The 17,855-nt window shown below is 43.8% G+C and overlaps 1 protein-coding gene across 3 annotated transcripts; it reads left to right on the forward strand.

Annotated features, from left to right (window-relative positions):
- The first annotated feature begins 788 nt into the window (after positions 1–788).
- Positions 789–17,535, forward strand: E330034G19Rik (RIKEN cDNA E330034G19 gene). 3 transcript variants are annotated; one of them, NM_001346536.1, is made up of 7 exons: positions 789–882; positions 3,572–3,713; positions 4,338–4,521; positions 5,557–5,672; positions 14,401–14,572; positions 15,777–15,892; positions 17,009–17,534. In NM_001346536.1, the coding sequence occupies exons 2-7, from the start codon at positions 3,598–3,600 to the stop codon at positions 17,151–17,153; spliced, it is 849 nt and encodes a 282-aa protein (NP_001333465.1). In that variant the 5' UTR covers positions 789–882; positions 3,572–3,597; the 3' UTR covers positions 17,154–17,534. The 3 variants fall into 3 exon arrangements, with proteins under 3 accessions (NP_001333465.1, NP_001366476.1, NP_001028386.1); NM_001379547.1 differs by having other exon boundaries at positions 811–882; positions 14,389–14,572; positions 17,009–17,535; NM_001033214.2 differs by lacking the exon at positions 789–882 and adding an exon at positions 939–1,162 and having other exon boundaries at positions 14,389–14,572.
- The last annotated feature ends 320 nt before the right edge of the window (positions 17,536–17,855 follow it).

Here is a 17,855-nt window from a genome sequence, read left to right on the forward strand (position 1 = left end):
AATTCAGATGATGAGCGAAACTTTCATTTGCTCTCAGTGTAAAGTTAAGGTAAGACAAGAGCAAGGTCCTTATGCTAGAAAGATCACTTCCACTTCCTCTCTCTCCATCTTTCTAGAGGGTAAGTGTGGTAGGGAGGATGGTAAGTTGCTCTCAGAAGAAAAGGATTGGTGGGTGAGGCCTTGGAGGTAGGACAGGTTTTTGTTTAGTTTTTTTGAGACACATTCTCATGTGTTCCAAGCTGTCCACAACCCGGCTTTGCAGGTTTACGTTCAGCTTAGGTGAACCTGCTTCTACTCACAAGAGCTAGGATTACAAAGAGGAGCTAACCTAGGCCTGTAACCAGTCTTGATTTGGTATCTTTGGTGCAGAGGGGGAAAGCACCACACTGGGCCCAAGGGCTTTTCTCTTGGTGGCACCACTATTTCAGTTTCCTTTGCTAACAGTTCACCACACTGATGCCAATGCCATGATGACTGAATTCTTTACTTGCTAAGGCATCTTGGAGCAATTTTTAAAAGTTAAGCATATGGTTTATCTGACAGTATCCCCTAACTCACGTTTCACATTGCAACAAGCCCTGCTGGTACTTCCTGGATGTGCTTCCAAGCAGCTGTAGATGATGGTACAGGTGACCTTCATCCTCCACACTCACCCTGGTGTGATTTCTCACTGTTTGCTTTCTCATATTGCTGAATAGGGGTTTTTGAGAACGGAATGAGATATTCCTGGGCAGGGTTTGGAAAGTAAAGACTCAATTTCCCACTTTGGAAGAGCTAAGGTGTTTCCAATCAAGCCTAGAGCAAATCTCTGGCTTTGAAAGGAGGAGTTGCTCATTGGCTAAGATCCAGGAGAGTCTTCTGGGAAGGACGCTTCAGTTTCTGGTGAGTACAGGGAGAACATTATCAGGGAGGCAAAGGCTGTTCCCCATGACACCAGCAGTCCATTCTCTGGACATTCTATTGTATCCTGGAGAGCTCCTGGCATCCCCTGTGATGTCACCAGTGTTGTGGCAACAACAACTGCTCTTAGAGCATTCCATCAGTACTTCAGAGTTCATCTCGAATCATGTTTTCAATGCTGAGGAGCAGAGTAAGGTAGAAGGAAGCTGGACCTCCATCTCAGTGCAATCCAGCAAGGAAGAAGTGGTTCTGGGAAGACCCGGTGCGTCCTGGGAAGGGAGTGCCCAACTTCCTGGAAGAAGTGGGCTCGAGCTGGGTCTTCCAGTAATGGGGCACTGGAATTGGAGCCTCCAGGAGGCAAATGGCTTTCTGTAGCTTATTGTAACTCCTGAAATCCAAGGGTTTCAAAGCATTAGTTTGTCCAGCACAAAGCTGGGATCTGGCAAGACCAAATGTGTTCTACTGTGAGCGCAGAGCAGGGATTGGTGTATAATCTGGTAACAAAAGGAGACCACCAGGGTCAGGTACTGACTGTTTCCCAGTTTGAGGCCTAACATCACTGAACTTTACTCCAATGGCTTCACTTATGTGCAGTGGCTTCCTGACCATTGCAGCAGGGAGAGGAATGTGGTTCTGGCTATGTGACCTTACGTTATCAGACGTGTCTGTCAAGCTCTCATTGAGAGTGTCTTCTTAGGTTTCCGAGTCAGCTCTTGTGGGTGGCAGGCATTTCTCTTGTATAGGCAAACAACTGTCAGAGGCAGTGGATCCAGACAGAGAGTAGATCCTAGTGCCAGCTCAGGGGTGTTTCGATCTTCCAGTGGGTGAACTGCTCAGTCTGCTGACCATGTTCTGCCCCTGCTTGACTTTGTAATCCACAGTCATGGACCTAGGGTGACATCACAGGAGAGCTGAGCATCTCCTCAGCATCTGAGTGCATGTGGAATGTACTCTTTTTCTCCTGGCTTCTGAAATCACAGACTTGAGGCCTCTGAAGCCAAACTGCCCCATGTGCTTTTGTTAATAAGCATGGAGAGGCCATCTGTGTGGTGATCATGAGCATGTGTAGGGAGGCAGAGGAAACACCTGGATGCTTTGATAATTCCCCTCTCAACTGAGTGATGGGAGAGCTGAGATCCACACAGGAGGCATCTCAAGCCTGGGTCAAAATCTTTGGGGTATCACTGGGTTGCAGGCATGCTCTCTTTCTGTTTGGGCCTCAGTGTGGTCTGTCCATCCTCTATGCTTTATCACTATGCAAATTCACGTGTAGTCTTCTACCTATAGAGGCTGGCAGACAGCCACCAGCTCCTACACCCATCCTCTCCAAGCAGGTGAAGAAGGGAACAAAGAGGCTGACCACACAGCTTCAGCTTATGATGATGAGTGAGAGAAATGAGCAGCGAGATCTCCTGATCCTCAGTACTGAAGGGTCCTTGTTTCATTCTGGTATTCATTCATTTCAAACTGCACGGTGTTAGTCTTGGGTCTTCAATGTCACCCTCATTCTCTTATAATCTTGGTTTGAAGAGACTGCCCCTCCAAGATATCCCTGTGCTCGGTGACATGACACCTCATGTCCCTAAATGCTTCCCAGAGGAGAAGCAGAACTCTTGAAGCCTTGGGTAGGAGTGAGATGGGAAATGGGCTCTTCTGCTTCCTCTAATGAAAACCAAGGCCTGTAGTCTGAGTAACAGAAATCAGAGATTGAGGCAGTGGAGAAGTGAGTTCCTAGCATGTGTTCAGAAAGGCCTTGGCATGTGGTAGGTTGTGTGAAAGTCTAGCTGTTGTGAGTTTGTGTTGAGTCTTCTAGTTGCCTGGCAGGAGATTGAGAGTTGAAAGCTCCTGGTAGCACCTGGAAGGACCTGGTTCATCTTTTTCCCTGTGCATGCCTGACTACAAGGCCTGGACTCATCACTGTTCCTACTGATCCTTGTGCCTTCTACTCTGAGATGATACTGCTCCATCATTTCTTCAGCATCCCATTTTGCTCTCTTTCTTGTCTCTGTCTCTCTAATGTCTTTGTTTCTGACTCTGTCTCCTTTTCTCTGCTGTGTGTATGTTCATGCATATGTCCCACAAGCCCATCTACATGTTTGCATGTTTGCGTGTCTCTAGACTTTGGAGTGCAGAAATCTGCCTCTTGGCCTGAGGATGTGTCTGTCTCACAGTTTCATGGCGATGACAGTGCTTAGGTCTGGGAGCTCCACTTTAAACAAAACAGCTCTTGGTCTATGTGGTCACATTTACTGCACATTTGAATACCTCCAGGAGTTTGTAAAGCTCTCCTGATGCTGGGGTCTCAACCCAGAATTATGTGCAATGTCTACCTCTTCAATAATAGTTACCCAGGAACTGAAAACTGTTTTGAAAACAGGAGAAATGAAATCACAAATTTCTGGTGGGTCAAGACCTATGTCATAGGCTCCTGAGGTTATAATGTGATACTGACACTTCAGGCCTGCTGAGTGAGTTTATGCAGCCAGAGCAGCCTCCACCTGGACACCTAGGCTCTGATGGCCAGGGGTGAGGATAACAAGGTTACAGAGCACCTAGATGTCCCACTAAATAGGCATAGAATGTGGCATCCCCTGGTTTGGGGCAGTCCTGGGCACAGCTTGAGTGATTCTACAGGTCTGAGTTCATGACATTCTATCCCCCTGGGGGCCAGCTCCTACCACAGGCCAACTACATTTTATGAGAAATTGCATTTGCAACATAAGACACCATGTCACAGCTGCAGACCTGAACAGGAAAACCACTGAGGCCTCCAAGAACTTGAAGATGCTTGAGGAGGAGATTGGCTTCTATCGGTAAGTGCCTGTCAGGCACCCCTGATGGGGTGGAATGGCCATTTCTGTCTGTCTTTGTTCATGGATTGAAGAGTTCCCAGCTCTGGTTCTATCCCCTTTGCCTCTTAGCTATCAGCATGGCTTGGGCCTTTTGTATTCGGTGTCTCTAAATGTAAAAGAGATTGTCATCCCTCCCAGCATTGTCTTGCCAGGCTCAGGAGCCTTTAGACAGAAAAGTGATTCACACTGTGAGATGGTGGCAGTAAAACCTAGTCTTCTGGGGGCTCAGGCTGGGTTTTTACAGAGCTAATTTTCATGGAACAGGAATTTCGAATACCTCTTTGGTTCTCCCTTGAGGTTAAGTGCCCACTGCATTTTGATGTTTTCATATTTCTTTGGACAGTTTACAAGTGGCTCTTTCTCTTCAAGGGACATGGTTCCCTATTGGTATTGTGGACTTCAGAATTCATTTATTCTTTTCTGAATTGGCTGTTCTCTATTTTGAATGTTCCGAGTTGTCATGGATGTACTTGGACCCTTTTGTAGTCTTCATGGGAACCTGGAATCTGGGGAGGTTGATGGGATCTGGAAGTAGCAATGGCCAGAGGAGGGTGCAGGTGCTTACTATGCAGAGTCTCTTTCCAGCAACCTGCACAGCCAGCTGAGGATGGCCCAGGCTCAGCTGAAGAACAAGGTGAATATGCTGAAGCAGGAAAATAGGAGAATTTGGGGGCGATGTGCCACACTGCAGCAGAACTTGGAGGAATTGAAAATGATCTATAAGAATCAACTGGAGGACACCAGTGACCCCCAGACCCAGCAGCAGCAGGTAGGGACAGGCAGCTGGGTCAGGCTGCTGTTGTTCACCATTTCCCATTGACTTCCTGTCTGTTCACTGACCCACCTGTTCTTCCACCCATCCCCTTTCTAATCCATACTCTCAACCAGCCACCTACCTCATGTACTCATTGCTCATTTCTCTGTCTATGTCTATTCTGGGACGTTAGTCTCTTGAGAAACTGGATTATAGGCAGCATGCTTAATTGAAACCAGTCCAGTGAGGGAGAGAGGCAAATACCATATTTCACCCACATATGTCCTCATGATAGGTGGGGTCCATAGCTTTGAGTGGGGTCTGGGTCCTGTGACTCATCTATATGGCAGGAGGTTTGGGACATCACAGGTGGGAGAAGAATATAGTGCAAGTGTCAAATGACTGCTTCTCGTTGTTATCCATTTGGGTGGCATGTGGCCGACTCCTTTTTTTCTGCATCTCAGTGATGTTTCTTCTGGTTACCCAGTTGTTTGGTTCACACCTACAGGAGTTTGAAGAGCAGTTTGTCAGCCTGCTTTCTCTGTGTGTTGCTGCAGACATCTCCCTTCCTTGGGTTTACAGTCTGGAGGTAGCTACAGGACCAGGGATGTGGAAAGTCATTTGAAGGACTGGGAGATGTGGGAGCTCAGAACAAAGTGTTCTATAATGATCTCAACATAATCTGGCAAAGCAGAGCATGCTTTCCAAAGCAGTTTGTATCCAAGAGATGCATGGCAGAGTTTCGACCCTCTCCAGAAAGAGCTGGTGTGCTTCATCCAAACTCTTAAGGTCGTTTAGCACTAAGCCAGGGGACGGTGTGTTGCAGCATGCCTGTATGCATTGGCTAGAGGAGACCATAGCTTCTTTCCTTTTAAATCCCTATCTTGAACCATGATTTCTTACATCCCCAGAAGCATATTGTAGAAGCTTCTGGCTTGTCTGGTTTACCTGCAAGCTCTTGGGATCCTGTGTAGGTGGTTGGTATTGTATGAACATCTCTGCATGCTAGTGAACTACCCTCCACTAAGAACACCATCTTCTAATGAACAGGATCCAGAAAGAACGGAGGAATTGCTGCAGGACAGTCACAAGCAGAAGAAGCTGGGCATCCAAGAGAAGAATTTAGCAGAAAAACAGCAGTATTACTTTGAGGTGCGCCGGAAGAGGTAGGAGCTCAGGCTAGGAAGATAGTGTTGATCTTCCTGGGCCCACTGTACCTTGGATCTCTGTGTTTTATGGGATCCTGCTCATCAGCAAATCTTAGAGGCACTGTCAGGAAAAAAACAGCTCAATTAATTGTGATGTCAAGATGACTTTCTGTTTAGTAAACCAACCATATGTTTGATCCTCCATATGACTGAATTGTTGTAACCGCCTTCTCTGCTCTCTGTTAGGCTGTGTTTGTACTCACAGAGATATTCTTGCTTCTGCCTCCTGTTTGATAGGATGTCAACATGGGCACCTCCATGCTTGGCTGTATTCATTTTTTTTCTTTCTCTCTCTTTTTTTTTCTTTTTCCTTTTTTTTTTTTTTTTTTTTTTTTTTTTTTTTTTTTTTTTTGGTTTTTCAAGACAGGGTTTCTCTGTATAGCCCTGGCTGTCCTGGAACTTACTTTGTAGACCAGGCTGGCCTCCAACTCAGAAATCCGCCTGCCTCTGCCTTCCGAGTGCTGGGATTGAAGGCGTGCACCACCACCACCTGGCCTTTCTTTCTTTTTTTTTTAATTAGATATTTTCTTTATTTAAATTTCAAATGCTATCCCAAAAGTTACCTATACCCTTCACCCACCCTGCTCCCCTACCCACCCACTCCCACTTCTTGGCCCTGGCATTCCCCTGTACTGGGGCATATAAAGTTTGCAATACCAAGGGGCCTCTCTTCCCAATGATGGCTGATTAGGCCATCTTCTGCTACATATGCAGCTAGACACACGAGTTCTGGGGGTACTGGTTAGTTCATATTGTTGTTCCGCCTATAGGGTTGCAGACCCCTTCAGCTGCTTGGGTGCTTTCTCTAGCTTCCCCATTGGGCGCCCTGTGTTCCATCTTCTAGATGACTGTGAGCATCCACTTCTGTATTTGCCAGGCACTAGCATAGCCTCATATGAGACAGCTATATCAGGGTCCCTTCAGCAAAATCTTGCTGGCATATGAAATAGTGTCTGGGTTTGGTGGCTGATTATAGGATGTATCCCCGGGTCGGGTAGTCTCTGGATAGTCCATCCTTTCGTTTTAGCTCCAAACTTTGTCTCTGTAACTCCTTTCATGACTAATTTGCTCCCTATTCTAAGGAGGAATGAAGTATCCACACGTTGGTCTTCCCTCTTCTTGATTTTCTTGTGTTTTGCAAATTGTATCTTGGGTATTCTAAGTTTCTGGGCTAATATCCACTTATCAGTGAGTGCATATCTAATGACTTCTTTTGTTATTGGGTTACCTACTAAGGATGATATCCTCCAGATATATCCATTTGTCCAAGAATTTCATAAATTCATTGTTTTTAATAACTGAGTAGTACTCCATTGTATAAATGTAGTACATTTTCTGTATCCATTCCTCTGTTGAGGGACATCTGGGTTCTATCCAGCTTCTGGCTATTATGAATAAGGGTGCTATGAACATAGTGGAGCATGTGTTCTTATTACCAGTTGGATCATCTTTTGGGTATATGCCCAGGAGAGGTATTGTGAGATCCTCTGGTAGTACTATGTTTAATTTTCTGAGGAACTACCAGAGTGACTTCCAGAGTGGTTGTACAAGCTTGCAATCCCACCAACAATGGAGAAGTGTTCCTCTTTCTCCACATCCTCGCCAGCATCTGCTGTCATCTGAAGTTTTGATCTTAGCCATTCTGACTGGTGTGAGGTGGAATCTCAAGGTTGTTTTGATTTGCATTTCCCTGATGATTAAGGATGCTGAACATTTTTTCAGGTGCTTCTCAGCCATTCAGTATTCCTCAGTTGAGAATTCTTTGTTCAGTTCTGAGCCCCATATTTTAATGGGGTTATTTGAATTTCTGGAGTCCACCTTCTTGAGTTCTTTATATATATTGGATATTAGTCCCTTCTCAGACTTAGGATTGGTAAAAATCCTTTCCCAATCTGTTGGTGGCCTTTTTGTCTTATTGACGGTGTCTTTTGCCTTACAGAACGTTTGCAATTTTATGAGGTCCTATTTGTCAATTCTTGATCTTACAGCACAAGCCATTGCTGTTCTGTTTAGGAATTTTCCCCTGTGCCCATATCTTCCAGGCTTTTCCGCACTTTCTCCTCTATAAGTTTCAGTGTCTCTGGTTTTATGTGGAGTTCCTTGATCCACTTAGATTTGACCTTAGTATAAGGAGATAGGAATGGATCAATTCGCATTATTCTACATGATAACCACCAGTTGTGCCAGCACCATTTTTTGAAAATGCTGTCTTTTTTTCCCACTGGAGGGCTTTAGTTCCTTTGTCAAAGATCAAGTGACCATAGGTGTGGGTTCATTTCTGGGTTTTCAGTTCTATTCCATTGATCTACCTGTGTGACATTGTACCAGTACCATGCAGTTTTTATCACAATTGCTCTGTAGTACAGCTTAATGTCAGGCATGGTGATTCCACCAGAGGTTCTTTTATCCTTGAGAAGAGTTTTTGCGATCCTAGGTTTTTTATTATTCCAGAAGAATTTATAAATTGCCCTTTCTATCTCAGTGAAGAATTGAGTTGGAATTTTGATGGGGATTGAAACTGTAAATTGCTTTTGGCAGGATAGCCATTTTTAGTATTTGAATCCTGCCAATCCATTAGCATAGGAGATCTTTCCATCTTCTGAGATCTTCTTCAATTTCTTTCTTCAGAGATTTGAAGTTCTTATCATACAGATCTTTCACTTCCTTAGTTAGAGTCACACCAAGGTATTTTATGTTATTTGTGACTATTGTGAAGGATGTTTCCCTAAATTCTATCTCAGTCCATTTATCCTTTGTGTAGAGAAAGGCCATTGATTTGTTTGAGTTAATTTTATATCCAGCTACTGCCCTGAAGCTGTTTATCAGGTTTAGGAGTTCTCTGGTGGAATTTTTAGGATCACTTATATATACTATCATATCATCTGCAAATAGTGATATTTTGACTTCTTCCTTTCCAATTTGTATCCCCTTGATCTCCTTTTGATGTTGAATTGCTCTGGCTAGGACTTCAAGTATTATATTGAATAGGTAGGGAGAAAGTGGGCAGCCTTGTCTAGTCCCTGATTTTATTGGGATTGCTTTGTGTTTCTCTCCATTTAGTTTGATGTTGGCTACTGGTTTGCTGTAGATTGCTTTTATCATATTTAGGTATGGGCCTTGAATTCCTGATCTTTCCAAAACTTTTATCATGAAGGGGTGTTGGATTTTGTCAAATGCTTTCTCAGCATCTAATGAGATGATCATGTGTTTTTTGTCTTTGAGTTTGTTTATATAGTGAATTGTGTTGATGGATTTCTGTATATTAAACCATCCCTGCATCTCTGGGATGAAGCCTACTTGGTCATGATGGATGATCATTTTGATGTGTTCTTGGATTCAGTTTGTAAGGATTTTATAGAGTATCTTTGCATCGATATTCATAAGGGAAATTGGTCTGAAGTTCTCTTTCTTTGTTGGATCTATTTGTGGTTTAGGTATCAGAGTAATTGTGGCTTCGTAGAATGAATTCGGTAGAGTACCTTCTGTTTCTATTTTGTGGAATAGTTTGAGAAGAGTTGGAATTTGGTCTTCTTTGAAGGTATGATAGAACTCTACACTAAACCCATCTGGTGCTGGGCTTTATTTGGTTGGGAGACTATTGATGACTGCTTTTATTTCTTTAGGGGAAATGGGACTGTTTAGATTGTTAATCTGATCCTGATTTAACTTTGGTACCTGGTATCTGTCTAGGAAGTTGTCCATTTCATCCAGGTTTTCTAGTTTTGTTGAGTATAGCCTTTTGTAGTAGGATCTGATGATGTTTTGCATTTCCTCAGGTTCTGTTGTTATGTCTCCTTTTTCATTTTTGATTTTGTTAATTAGGACACTGTCCCTGTGCCCTCTCAGTCTGGCTAAGGGTTTATCTATCTTGTTGATTTTTCTCAAAGAACCAATTCCTCGTTTGGTTGATTCTTTGAATAGTTCTTTTTGTTTCCACTTGGTTGATTTCAGCCCTGAGTTTGACTATTTCCTGCCGTCTACTCCTCTGGGTGAATTTGCTTCCTTTAGTTCTAGAGGTTCTAGGTGTGCTGTCAGGCTGCTAGTGTATGATCTCTCTAGTTTCTTTTTGGAGGCACTCAGGGCTATGAGTTTTCCTCTTAGGACTGCCTTCATTGTGTCCCATAAGTTTGGGTATATTGTGGCTTCATTTTCATTAAACTCTAAAAAGTCTTTAATTTCTTTCTTTCTTTCTTTCTTTCTTTCTTTCTTTCTTTCTTTCTTTCTTTCTTTCATCCTTGACCAAGGAATCATTAAGTAGAGTGTTCTTCAGTTTCCACGTGAATGTTGACTTTCTATTATTTATGTTGTTATTGAAGATTCAGCCTTGGTCCCTGGTGATCAGATATGATGCATGGGATAATTTCAATATTTTTGTATCTGTTGAGGCCTGTTTTGTGACCAATTATATTGTCAGTTTTGGAGGAGGTACCATGTGGTGCTGAGAAGAAGGTATATCCTTTTGTTTTAGGATAAAATGTTCTGTAGATATCTATTAAATCCATTTGTTTTATAACTTCGGTTAGTGTCCATGTGTCTCTGTTTAGTTTCTGTTTTCAGGATCTGTCCATTGGTGAGAGTGGGGTGTTGAAGTCTCTCACTATTATTGTGTGAGGTAAAATGTGTGCTTTGAGCTTTACTAAAGTTTTTTTTAATGAATGTGGCTGCCCTTGTATTTGGAGCATAGATATTCAGAATTGAGAGTTCATCTTGGTAGATTTTACCTTTGATGAGTATGAAGTGTCCCTCCTTGTCTTTTTTGATAACTTTGGGTTGGAAGTCAATTTTATTCGATATTAGAATGACTACTCTGGCTTGTTTCTTCAGACCATTTGCTTGGAAAATTGTTTTCCAGCCTTTCATTTTGAGGTAGTGTCTGTCTTTTTCCCTGAGGTGGGTTTCCTGTAAGCAACAAAATATTGGGTCCTGTTTGTGTAGCCAGTCTATTAGTCTGTCTTTTTATTGGGAAATTGAGTCCATTGATATTAAGAGAAATTAAAGAAAAGTAATTGTTGCTTCCTGTTATTTTTATTGTTAGAGTTGGATGTCTTCTTTTAGGTGTGTTGAAGGATTACTGTCTTGCTTTTTCTAGGGTGTAGTTTCTGTCCTTGTGTTGGTGTTTTCCCTTGATTATCCTTTGAAGGGCTGGATTCGTGGAAAGATATTCTGTGAATTTGGTTTTATCACGGAATACTTTGGTTTCTCCATCTATGGTAATTGAGAGTTTGGCTGGGTATAGTAGACTGGGCTGGCATTTGTGTTCTTTTAGGGTCTGCATAACATCTGTCCAGGATCTTCTGGCTTTCATAGTTTCTGGTGAGAAGTCTGGTGTAATTCTAATAGGCCTGCCTTTAGATGTTACTTGACCTTTTTCCCTTACTGCTTTTAATATTCTCTCTTTAATTAGTGTATTTGCTGTTCTGATTATTATGTGTTGGGAGGAATTTCTTTTCTGGTCCGGTCTACTTGGAGTTCTGTAGGCTTCTTGTATGTTCATGGGCATCAGTTTCTTTAGGTTTGGGAAGTTTTCTTCTATAATTTTGTTGAAGATATTTGCTGGCCCTTTAAGTTGAAAATCTTCATTCTCATGTTCTCCTATTATCCGTAGGTTTGGTCTTCTCATTGTGTCCTAGTTTCCTGGATGTTTTGAGTTAGGATCTTTTTTTCATTTTCTTTGATTGTTGTGCCCATGTTCTCTATGGAATCTTCTGCACCTGAGATTCTCTCTTCCATCTTTTGTATTTTGTTGCTGATGTTGTATCTATGGTTCCTGATTTCTTTCCTAGGGTTTCTATCTCCAGAGTTGTCTCACTTTGGGTTTTCTTTATTGTTTCTACTTCCATTTTTAGGTCTTGGATGGTTTTGTTCAAATTCATCACCTGTTTGGTTGTGTTTTCCTGTAGCTCTTTAAGGGATTTTTCTGTTTCCTCTTTAAGGCCTTCTACCTTTTTAGCAGTGTTCTCCTGTATTTCTCCTCCTCCTCCTCCTCCTCCTCCTCCTCCTCCTCCTCCTCCTCCTCCTCCTCCTCTTCCTCTTCCTCTTCTTCTTCTTCTTCTTCTCTGAGACAGGTTTTCTCTGTGTAGTCCTGGCTGTCCTGGAACTCTCTTTGTAGACCAGGCTAGCCTCGAACTCAGAAATCTGCCTGCCTCTTCCTTCCAAATGCTGGGATTAAAGGCGTGCGCCACCACCACCCAGCTCCTGTATTTCTTTAAGTGAGTTATTAATGCCCTTCTTGATGTCCTCTACCAACATCATGAGATATGATTTTAAATCCGAGTCTTGCTTTTCGGGTGTGTTGGAGTATCCAGGACTGGCTGAGGTGGGAGTGCTGGGTTCCGATGATGATGTGTGGTCTTGGTTTCTCTTAGTAAGATTCTTACATTTGCCTTTCGCCATCTGGTAATCTCTGATGTTAGTTGTTATAGTTTCTCTGGTTGGAGCTTGTTCCTCCTGTGATTCTGTTAGCCTCTGTCAGCAGTCCTGGGAGTCTAGCTCTCTTCTGAGTCTCAGTGGTCAGAGTACTCTCTGCAGGCAAGCTTTCCTCTTGCAGGGAAGGTGCACATAGGTCTGGCGTTTAGACCTGCCTCCTGGTTGAAGATGAATGCCTGAAACAGGGCCTGTCCCAGAAGATGTGTTACCTCTGCAGTCTGCACGCTCACCTGTACAAACTGATCCCCGAGGGACATGGGACACAAGATGGTTCTTTCACCTGCTCTGGTGGTCAGAGCCCTCCAGGGCAGACACCTCTCCTCTGGCGGGGAAGGTGCCCAAATGTCTGGAGCCCGAAACGGGGTCTGTCCCAGAAGCTGTATTACTTCTGCAGTCCACACTCTCACCTCTGCAGATTGGTCTCTGAGGGACCCAGGACGCAAGATCGGCTGTATTCATATTTTATTCCCAATATCCCCTTTACAGAACAGAATCCACTCCATTAACAGTGCCCTCTGCATGTTTACCCATTTCTGTGAAAAGAGTTCTATGGCTAATAGAGTTTATCTATTAAATGTGGTTAATTTACACAATGGAATACTACTCAACTATTAAGAAAATGTGGTTCATTTATACAATGGAATACTACTCAGCTATTAAGAATGAGAATATTCTGAGTTTTGCAGGCAAATGGATTGAACTAGAACATATCCTGAGTGAGGTAACTCAGACACAAAAGGACATTCATGGTATGTACTCACTAATAAGTAAATATTAGCAAAAACGAACAAACAAACAAAACATCAGAAAACCAAAAAAACCAACGAAACAAACAAACAAACAAACAAACAAACAAACAAAAACCCAACCAACTAACCAAAAAACATGTACAGAATACCCAAGGTAAAGTCCACAAAATTCAAAAAGCCCAACAAACTGAAGTGCCCAAGTGAGACGCCTGAGTCCCACTTGGGAGAGAGAAGAAAGCAATCACAAGTGGGGAGGGAGGGAAGGACCTGGGAGGGAAAGTGGATGGGGTGAAGGGTTAGAGGGGGGGGAAGCCTGATCTGTTATTGGGTGGGGAAAAGGACTGAAGCCCTGAAGGCCAGCAGAAAGAATATAAACAGGCAACCTCAGGAAATAGGAGGTTGGGGGAACTCCTCCCCCCCAATACACCAGAGACCTGGGAGGTGAGAGACTCCTGGAACGCAAAGGTAGGGACCTTAGATGAAATGCCTGACAGTAGGGAGAGGGAACTTAGAGAACCCACCTCCAGGAGGAAGACAGGACATCAAGTGAGGGATGGGGTTGCCATCCCACAGTCACAACTCTGACCCATAATTGTTCCTGTCTGAAAGAATTACAGGGATGGAAATGGAGAGGAGCCTGAGAAAAAGAAGGTCCAGTGACAGGCCCAAAGTGGGATCCAGCTCAAGGGGAGGTCCCAAGGCCTGACACTATTACTGAGGCTATGGAGCCCTCACAAAAAGGGACCTATAGTGACTGCCCTCTGAAAGAGGTCTGCTCTGTCATACTCTAGCATGTCGCTTGGGTGCAAGATACATCCCGCTTGAGCAGCAGGACTGAGCTAGCCTCCTGATCTTGTTCAGGTTCCAGACTGTAATCTGTGTCTCTCTAAAAGGATGTGGTGCATGAAAAAACCTGTTCCTGAATAACTTGTTAATCACACATATGCTGTTGACTATGGTAGGTTGCTTTTACAAAATGATGCCTGTTTGCTGCAGGGAATATTACTATTCTTTTTAGTAGGATGTTGAACATATTGTGCACAGAGAAAATGTCTAGTCCCAGCTACTGTGTGGTTCTTATTCATTGGTGATACAAACAATGATTTCATGTGCCCTGGGCCTCTGGGGCACAGGCACAGTTTTACAGAGGTCATTGTTATAGAACGCTTACATAGATGTTCCCCTCCTGTGTGCCCTGTCCTATGGTGAGGTTATTTAGTTTGATGTTTCCCTATTACCTTGAGCAGTAAGGAAAGGTGGCGATTCTTTTTGAAGGACGTGGATCCCTCTTGGTGATGGAGACTTTAGAATCTCTTTATACTTTCCTGAATTGGCTGTTCTTGTTGCTCTGGGTTGTCTGAGCGCAGCTGTTATGGCGGTGTTGGACCCTTTCCTAGTTCTTCATGGGAACCTGGGTCCTGTTGGGGTTAATGCAACCTTGAAGTAGGGGTGGCAGGAGGGGGTTAGTGGGGGACGTACTATGCAGATGTTGTTTTCAGCCACCTGTACAGCTGCTTCCTGACAGAGCTGAATCAGTTGAAGAAGAAGCTGGAAATGCTGAGTCAGGAAAACAAGGAAATGCAGGGGGATTGTGCCCTACTACAGCATCACGTGGAGGACTTGAAACCAATCTATAAGAAGCAACAGGAGGAGGACAGTGACCTCCAGACCCAGCACCAAAAGGTAGGAACATTACTTAGGGTAATGCGTAGCCCCATTTGCCCGTTGGACTACCTTTCTGTTTATCCATCCATCTCTGCTTTATAATCCCTTTTATAATCCACCTATCACCTTTGTAATCCACATTTCCAACAAGCCACCCACCACGGGTAATGTGATTGTTTTTTTTTCCTCTGTGTATGCACAAGTATTCTTTGTTAGTGTCTTGTGAGAAAATAAGTTATAGGTAAGCAATCCCTGCTGCCCTGCTTGAAACTGAAGTCCATGTAGGGACATGAGTGAATAGCATGTCCACATGTACATGTCCTCATGATTGGCAGGGTGCTATACACAGAGCTTTGACTGGGTTCTGCATCCTGTGACTCATCTCTATGGCATGGGTCATGGGACAGCACAAGTTGGAAGCAGCGTGCATGAAGAGCCTAGTGCAAATGTCAAATGAATGCTTCTCATTGTGTCTTCTATTTGCTCAATTCTTGGTTCACACTGACAGAAGCCCAAGGAGCAACCTTTCAGCTCTCTTCTCTGTGAGTGTTACAGGACAGTTTTCCCTTCCCAGAGCTTCCAGTCTGGACCTGACTACATGACCAGGGATGTGGGAAAAACCTTTAAGGGGCTTTGGGCTGCTTGGGAAATCAAGGGAGAAAGGTTCTCTTTACTTCAGTATAGTCTGGTTGAGCACAGCACGCCCCCATGTGCTGGACAGCAAAGTTCTGAACCTCCTCTGAAAGAACTGGTGTGCGTAATCTAAACGTCCATGCTCATTGAAAATGAGGTTGCTTTTTCCTAAATTCATTCATTCATATTCTCTCTCTCTCTCTCTCTCTCTCTCTCTCTCTCTCTCTCTCTCTCTGTGTGTGTGTGTGTGTGTGTGTGTGTGTGTGTGTGTGTGTGTATGTGTAATGCTTCTTGGATGAATAGGCTGGCTAGAGGAGAACAAAGGACCATTTTCTTCTCATTCTTTCCTTGAAACAGAGAAATTATTACTTCTCCTGAAGCTTGCTGGGGAAGCTTCTGGCTTGCCTGGGTGACCAGGATCTCTTGGGATACTCTCTCTCTCTCTCTCTCTCTTTCTCTCTCTCTCTCTCTCTCTCTCTCTCTCTCTCTCTGTGTGTGTGTGTGTGTGTGTGTGTGTGTGTGTGTGTGTGTGTGCTCTTATAAGAAAGTCTATGCATGCCCGTGTATAACACCATCTTCTAATGAACAGCACATGGAAAGGATGGAGGAAAAGCTGCAGTACATGCTGAAGAAGAAGAATATGGCCATCAAGCAAAGGGAGTTGGCAGAAAAGCTGAAGTACCAATTTGAGGTCCTGCAAATGAGGTAGGATCCCAGGCTGGAAGGAGAGGGTAGAGCCGCCTGGGTCCTCTGTACCTGGGATCTCTCTCTTATATGGGCTTCTGATTATTAGCACGACTAAGAACCACTGCCAGGAAAAGCATAACTCGATGTGTTTTGGTGTTCTAGGCAGTAAGAACTTCTGTCCAGGATACCAGATGATTAATAGTCTCTGTGTGCAGGCCATTGTGACGGCCTTCTGTGATCTCTAGGATGTTCTGAGCAGGCTGTTCTTGAACTCACATAGATCTGCACGCTTCACCTCCCCAAGTCATGAAATCTCAAGTGTACACCTCCATCCCTGGCTGAAATTACATTTTAGTTAGGAACATCTCCTGTAGAGAACAGCTTCCACTCCTTTAACACTGCTTTTTCCAGTGATTAACCATTTCTGTGATAAGATTTCTCTGGATACAATAGGTCAAGCAGTTTCTAGGATGAACCCACGCGATGCCTCTGCTGTTGGGTTGTTCAGATCTTTCACGGACGTGTCCTACCACAGACTCCCATATAGAGCCAGGATGCAGTTTCCCAGCTCTTGTTCTGAGGAATGTCAGCTTTGGTTCAGGAGCCTGTGCTGGGCCGTAGTTCTCAGAGACACCACTGGAGAAATAAACACTGCTCCTGCCTCACAGGCTCAAGCATGCATGTTGCTTGGGTGCCTGGTACCTTCTGAGTGCTTGACTGAGCTATCGTCATGACCTTGCTCAGGTGCCAAGGCTGCAAGACTATAGTATGTCCTTCTGTATAATGCTGCGATCCATCACTAACTCACCATAAATAACTTGTATTATCACGAATATGCTGTTGAGGATGGTAGGCTATCTTTACAAAGTGATGCCCCGGAGTGCAAGAGAAAGTCCTTTAGTTTCTAGTAGAACAGAGAACATACAGTACCTCGATCAGATTCTGACCTGTGTGTAAGGCCAAGAATACTCCAAGCTACTGTGTGAGTGTTATTCGTTGGGCTATAAACAATGGCTTCAGGGTAACGATCCATGTTGAGTGACCAGTACAGTTGAGGTGGTGGGAGGTAGCAGCCTGACAGCTATCATGGCAGGTCTCTATCAAGCCAGTGACTTAATTTCCTTCCTCTCCCAGGTTTGATAAATTGCAGCAAGAGATGGAACTGGCCATAGCCCAGGAAGAGAGAGTCCTGCAGAAAGACCTGCTACATCAGGAGCCCCCTGCTGAGCCCCATCCCCAGAAACCACAGGATCCCTTGGGTGGGTTTGCTTTAACATAGTGTATTTCCTCAGTGTGAATAGGCCCTGATTTTATGGAGCCCATGAGCCACCAGCCTTCTTCTGGGTCTGCTTCCCTTTGATTTTCTAACAACTCCCCTTGAGAGAACTGAGGTGACTACCCTGTCACTGTGTCCAAGACCAGAGATAAGCTGTAGGTTTGTGATGCTAAATCTGTAGTGAGAGAATGGTGCTTAGCATAATTTTGTGTTTGGTTTTCTGTTTGGAGTTTTGCTCTTAGATGTTTTGGTTTTCTTATTGATATGCTATTTGTTCTTATTATTTTTCAAAAATTGCTAGCATCATTCACTGTTTATACTGACTTCTGTTTTTAATGCCCATTAAGAGAATGTTTTATGAATAATAAACTTTTGTAACTCTTCACTTTGGAGACTGTCATCTATATTCAAGGGTGCTTTCTCACTCCTGTAACCCTAGAACTTAAAGGCAGAGATGGATCTTTGTAAGTTCCAGGTAGTGTGGGCTACACAGTGAATTCCCAACCAGCCTGGCCACACAGGCAGATGTCATCTTGTATGTGGGTATGCTTTACTTCATGGAGCCACACTTTATGATGTAATCACTGTGGGGAGCTGCACTCACATTTGCCATTACAAGATGGCGCTGACAGCTGTGTTCTAAGTAGTAAATAATCTGCACATGTGCAGGGGCAGTTTTCCTGCCATGTGCTCTGCCTTTCTCAT

The sequence above is a fragment of the Mus musculus genome, chromosome 14 (genome assembly GCF_000001635.26).
Source record: "Mus musculus strain C57BL/6J chromosome 14, GRCm38.p6 C57BL/6J".
NCBI lineage: Eukaryota > Metazoa > Chordata > Mammalia > Rodentia > Muridae > Mus > Mus musculus.

Excerpts from the sequence above, each read along its gene's own strand:
- E330034G19Rik (NM_001033214.2), top strand. The coding sequence starts at position 994 with ATGTCACCAGTGTTGTGGCAACAACAACTGCTCTTAGAGCATTCCATC. Across the intron at positions 1,163-3,571 it reads AGTGGTTCTGGGAAGACCCG|CTCCTACCACAGGCCAACTA; the intron begins GTGCGTCCTGGG and ends CCTGGGGGCCAG. Across the intron at positions 3,714-4,337 it reads GAGGAGATTGGCTTCTATCG|CAACCTGCACAGCCAGCTGA; the intron begins GTAAGTGCCTGT and ends GTCTCTTTCCAG.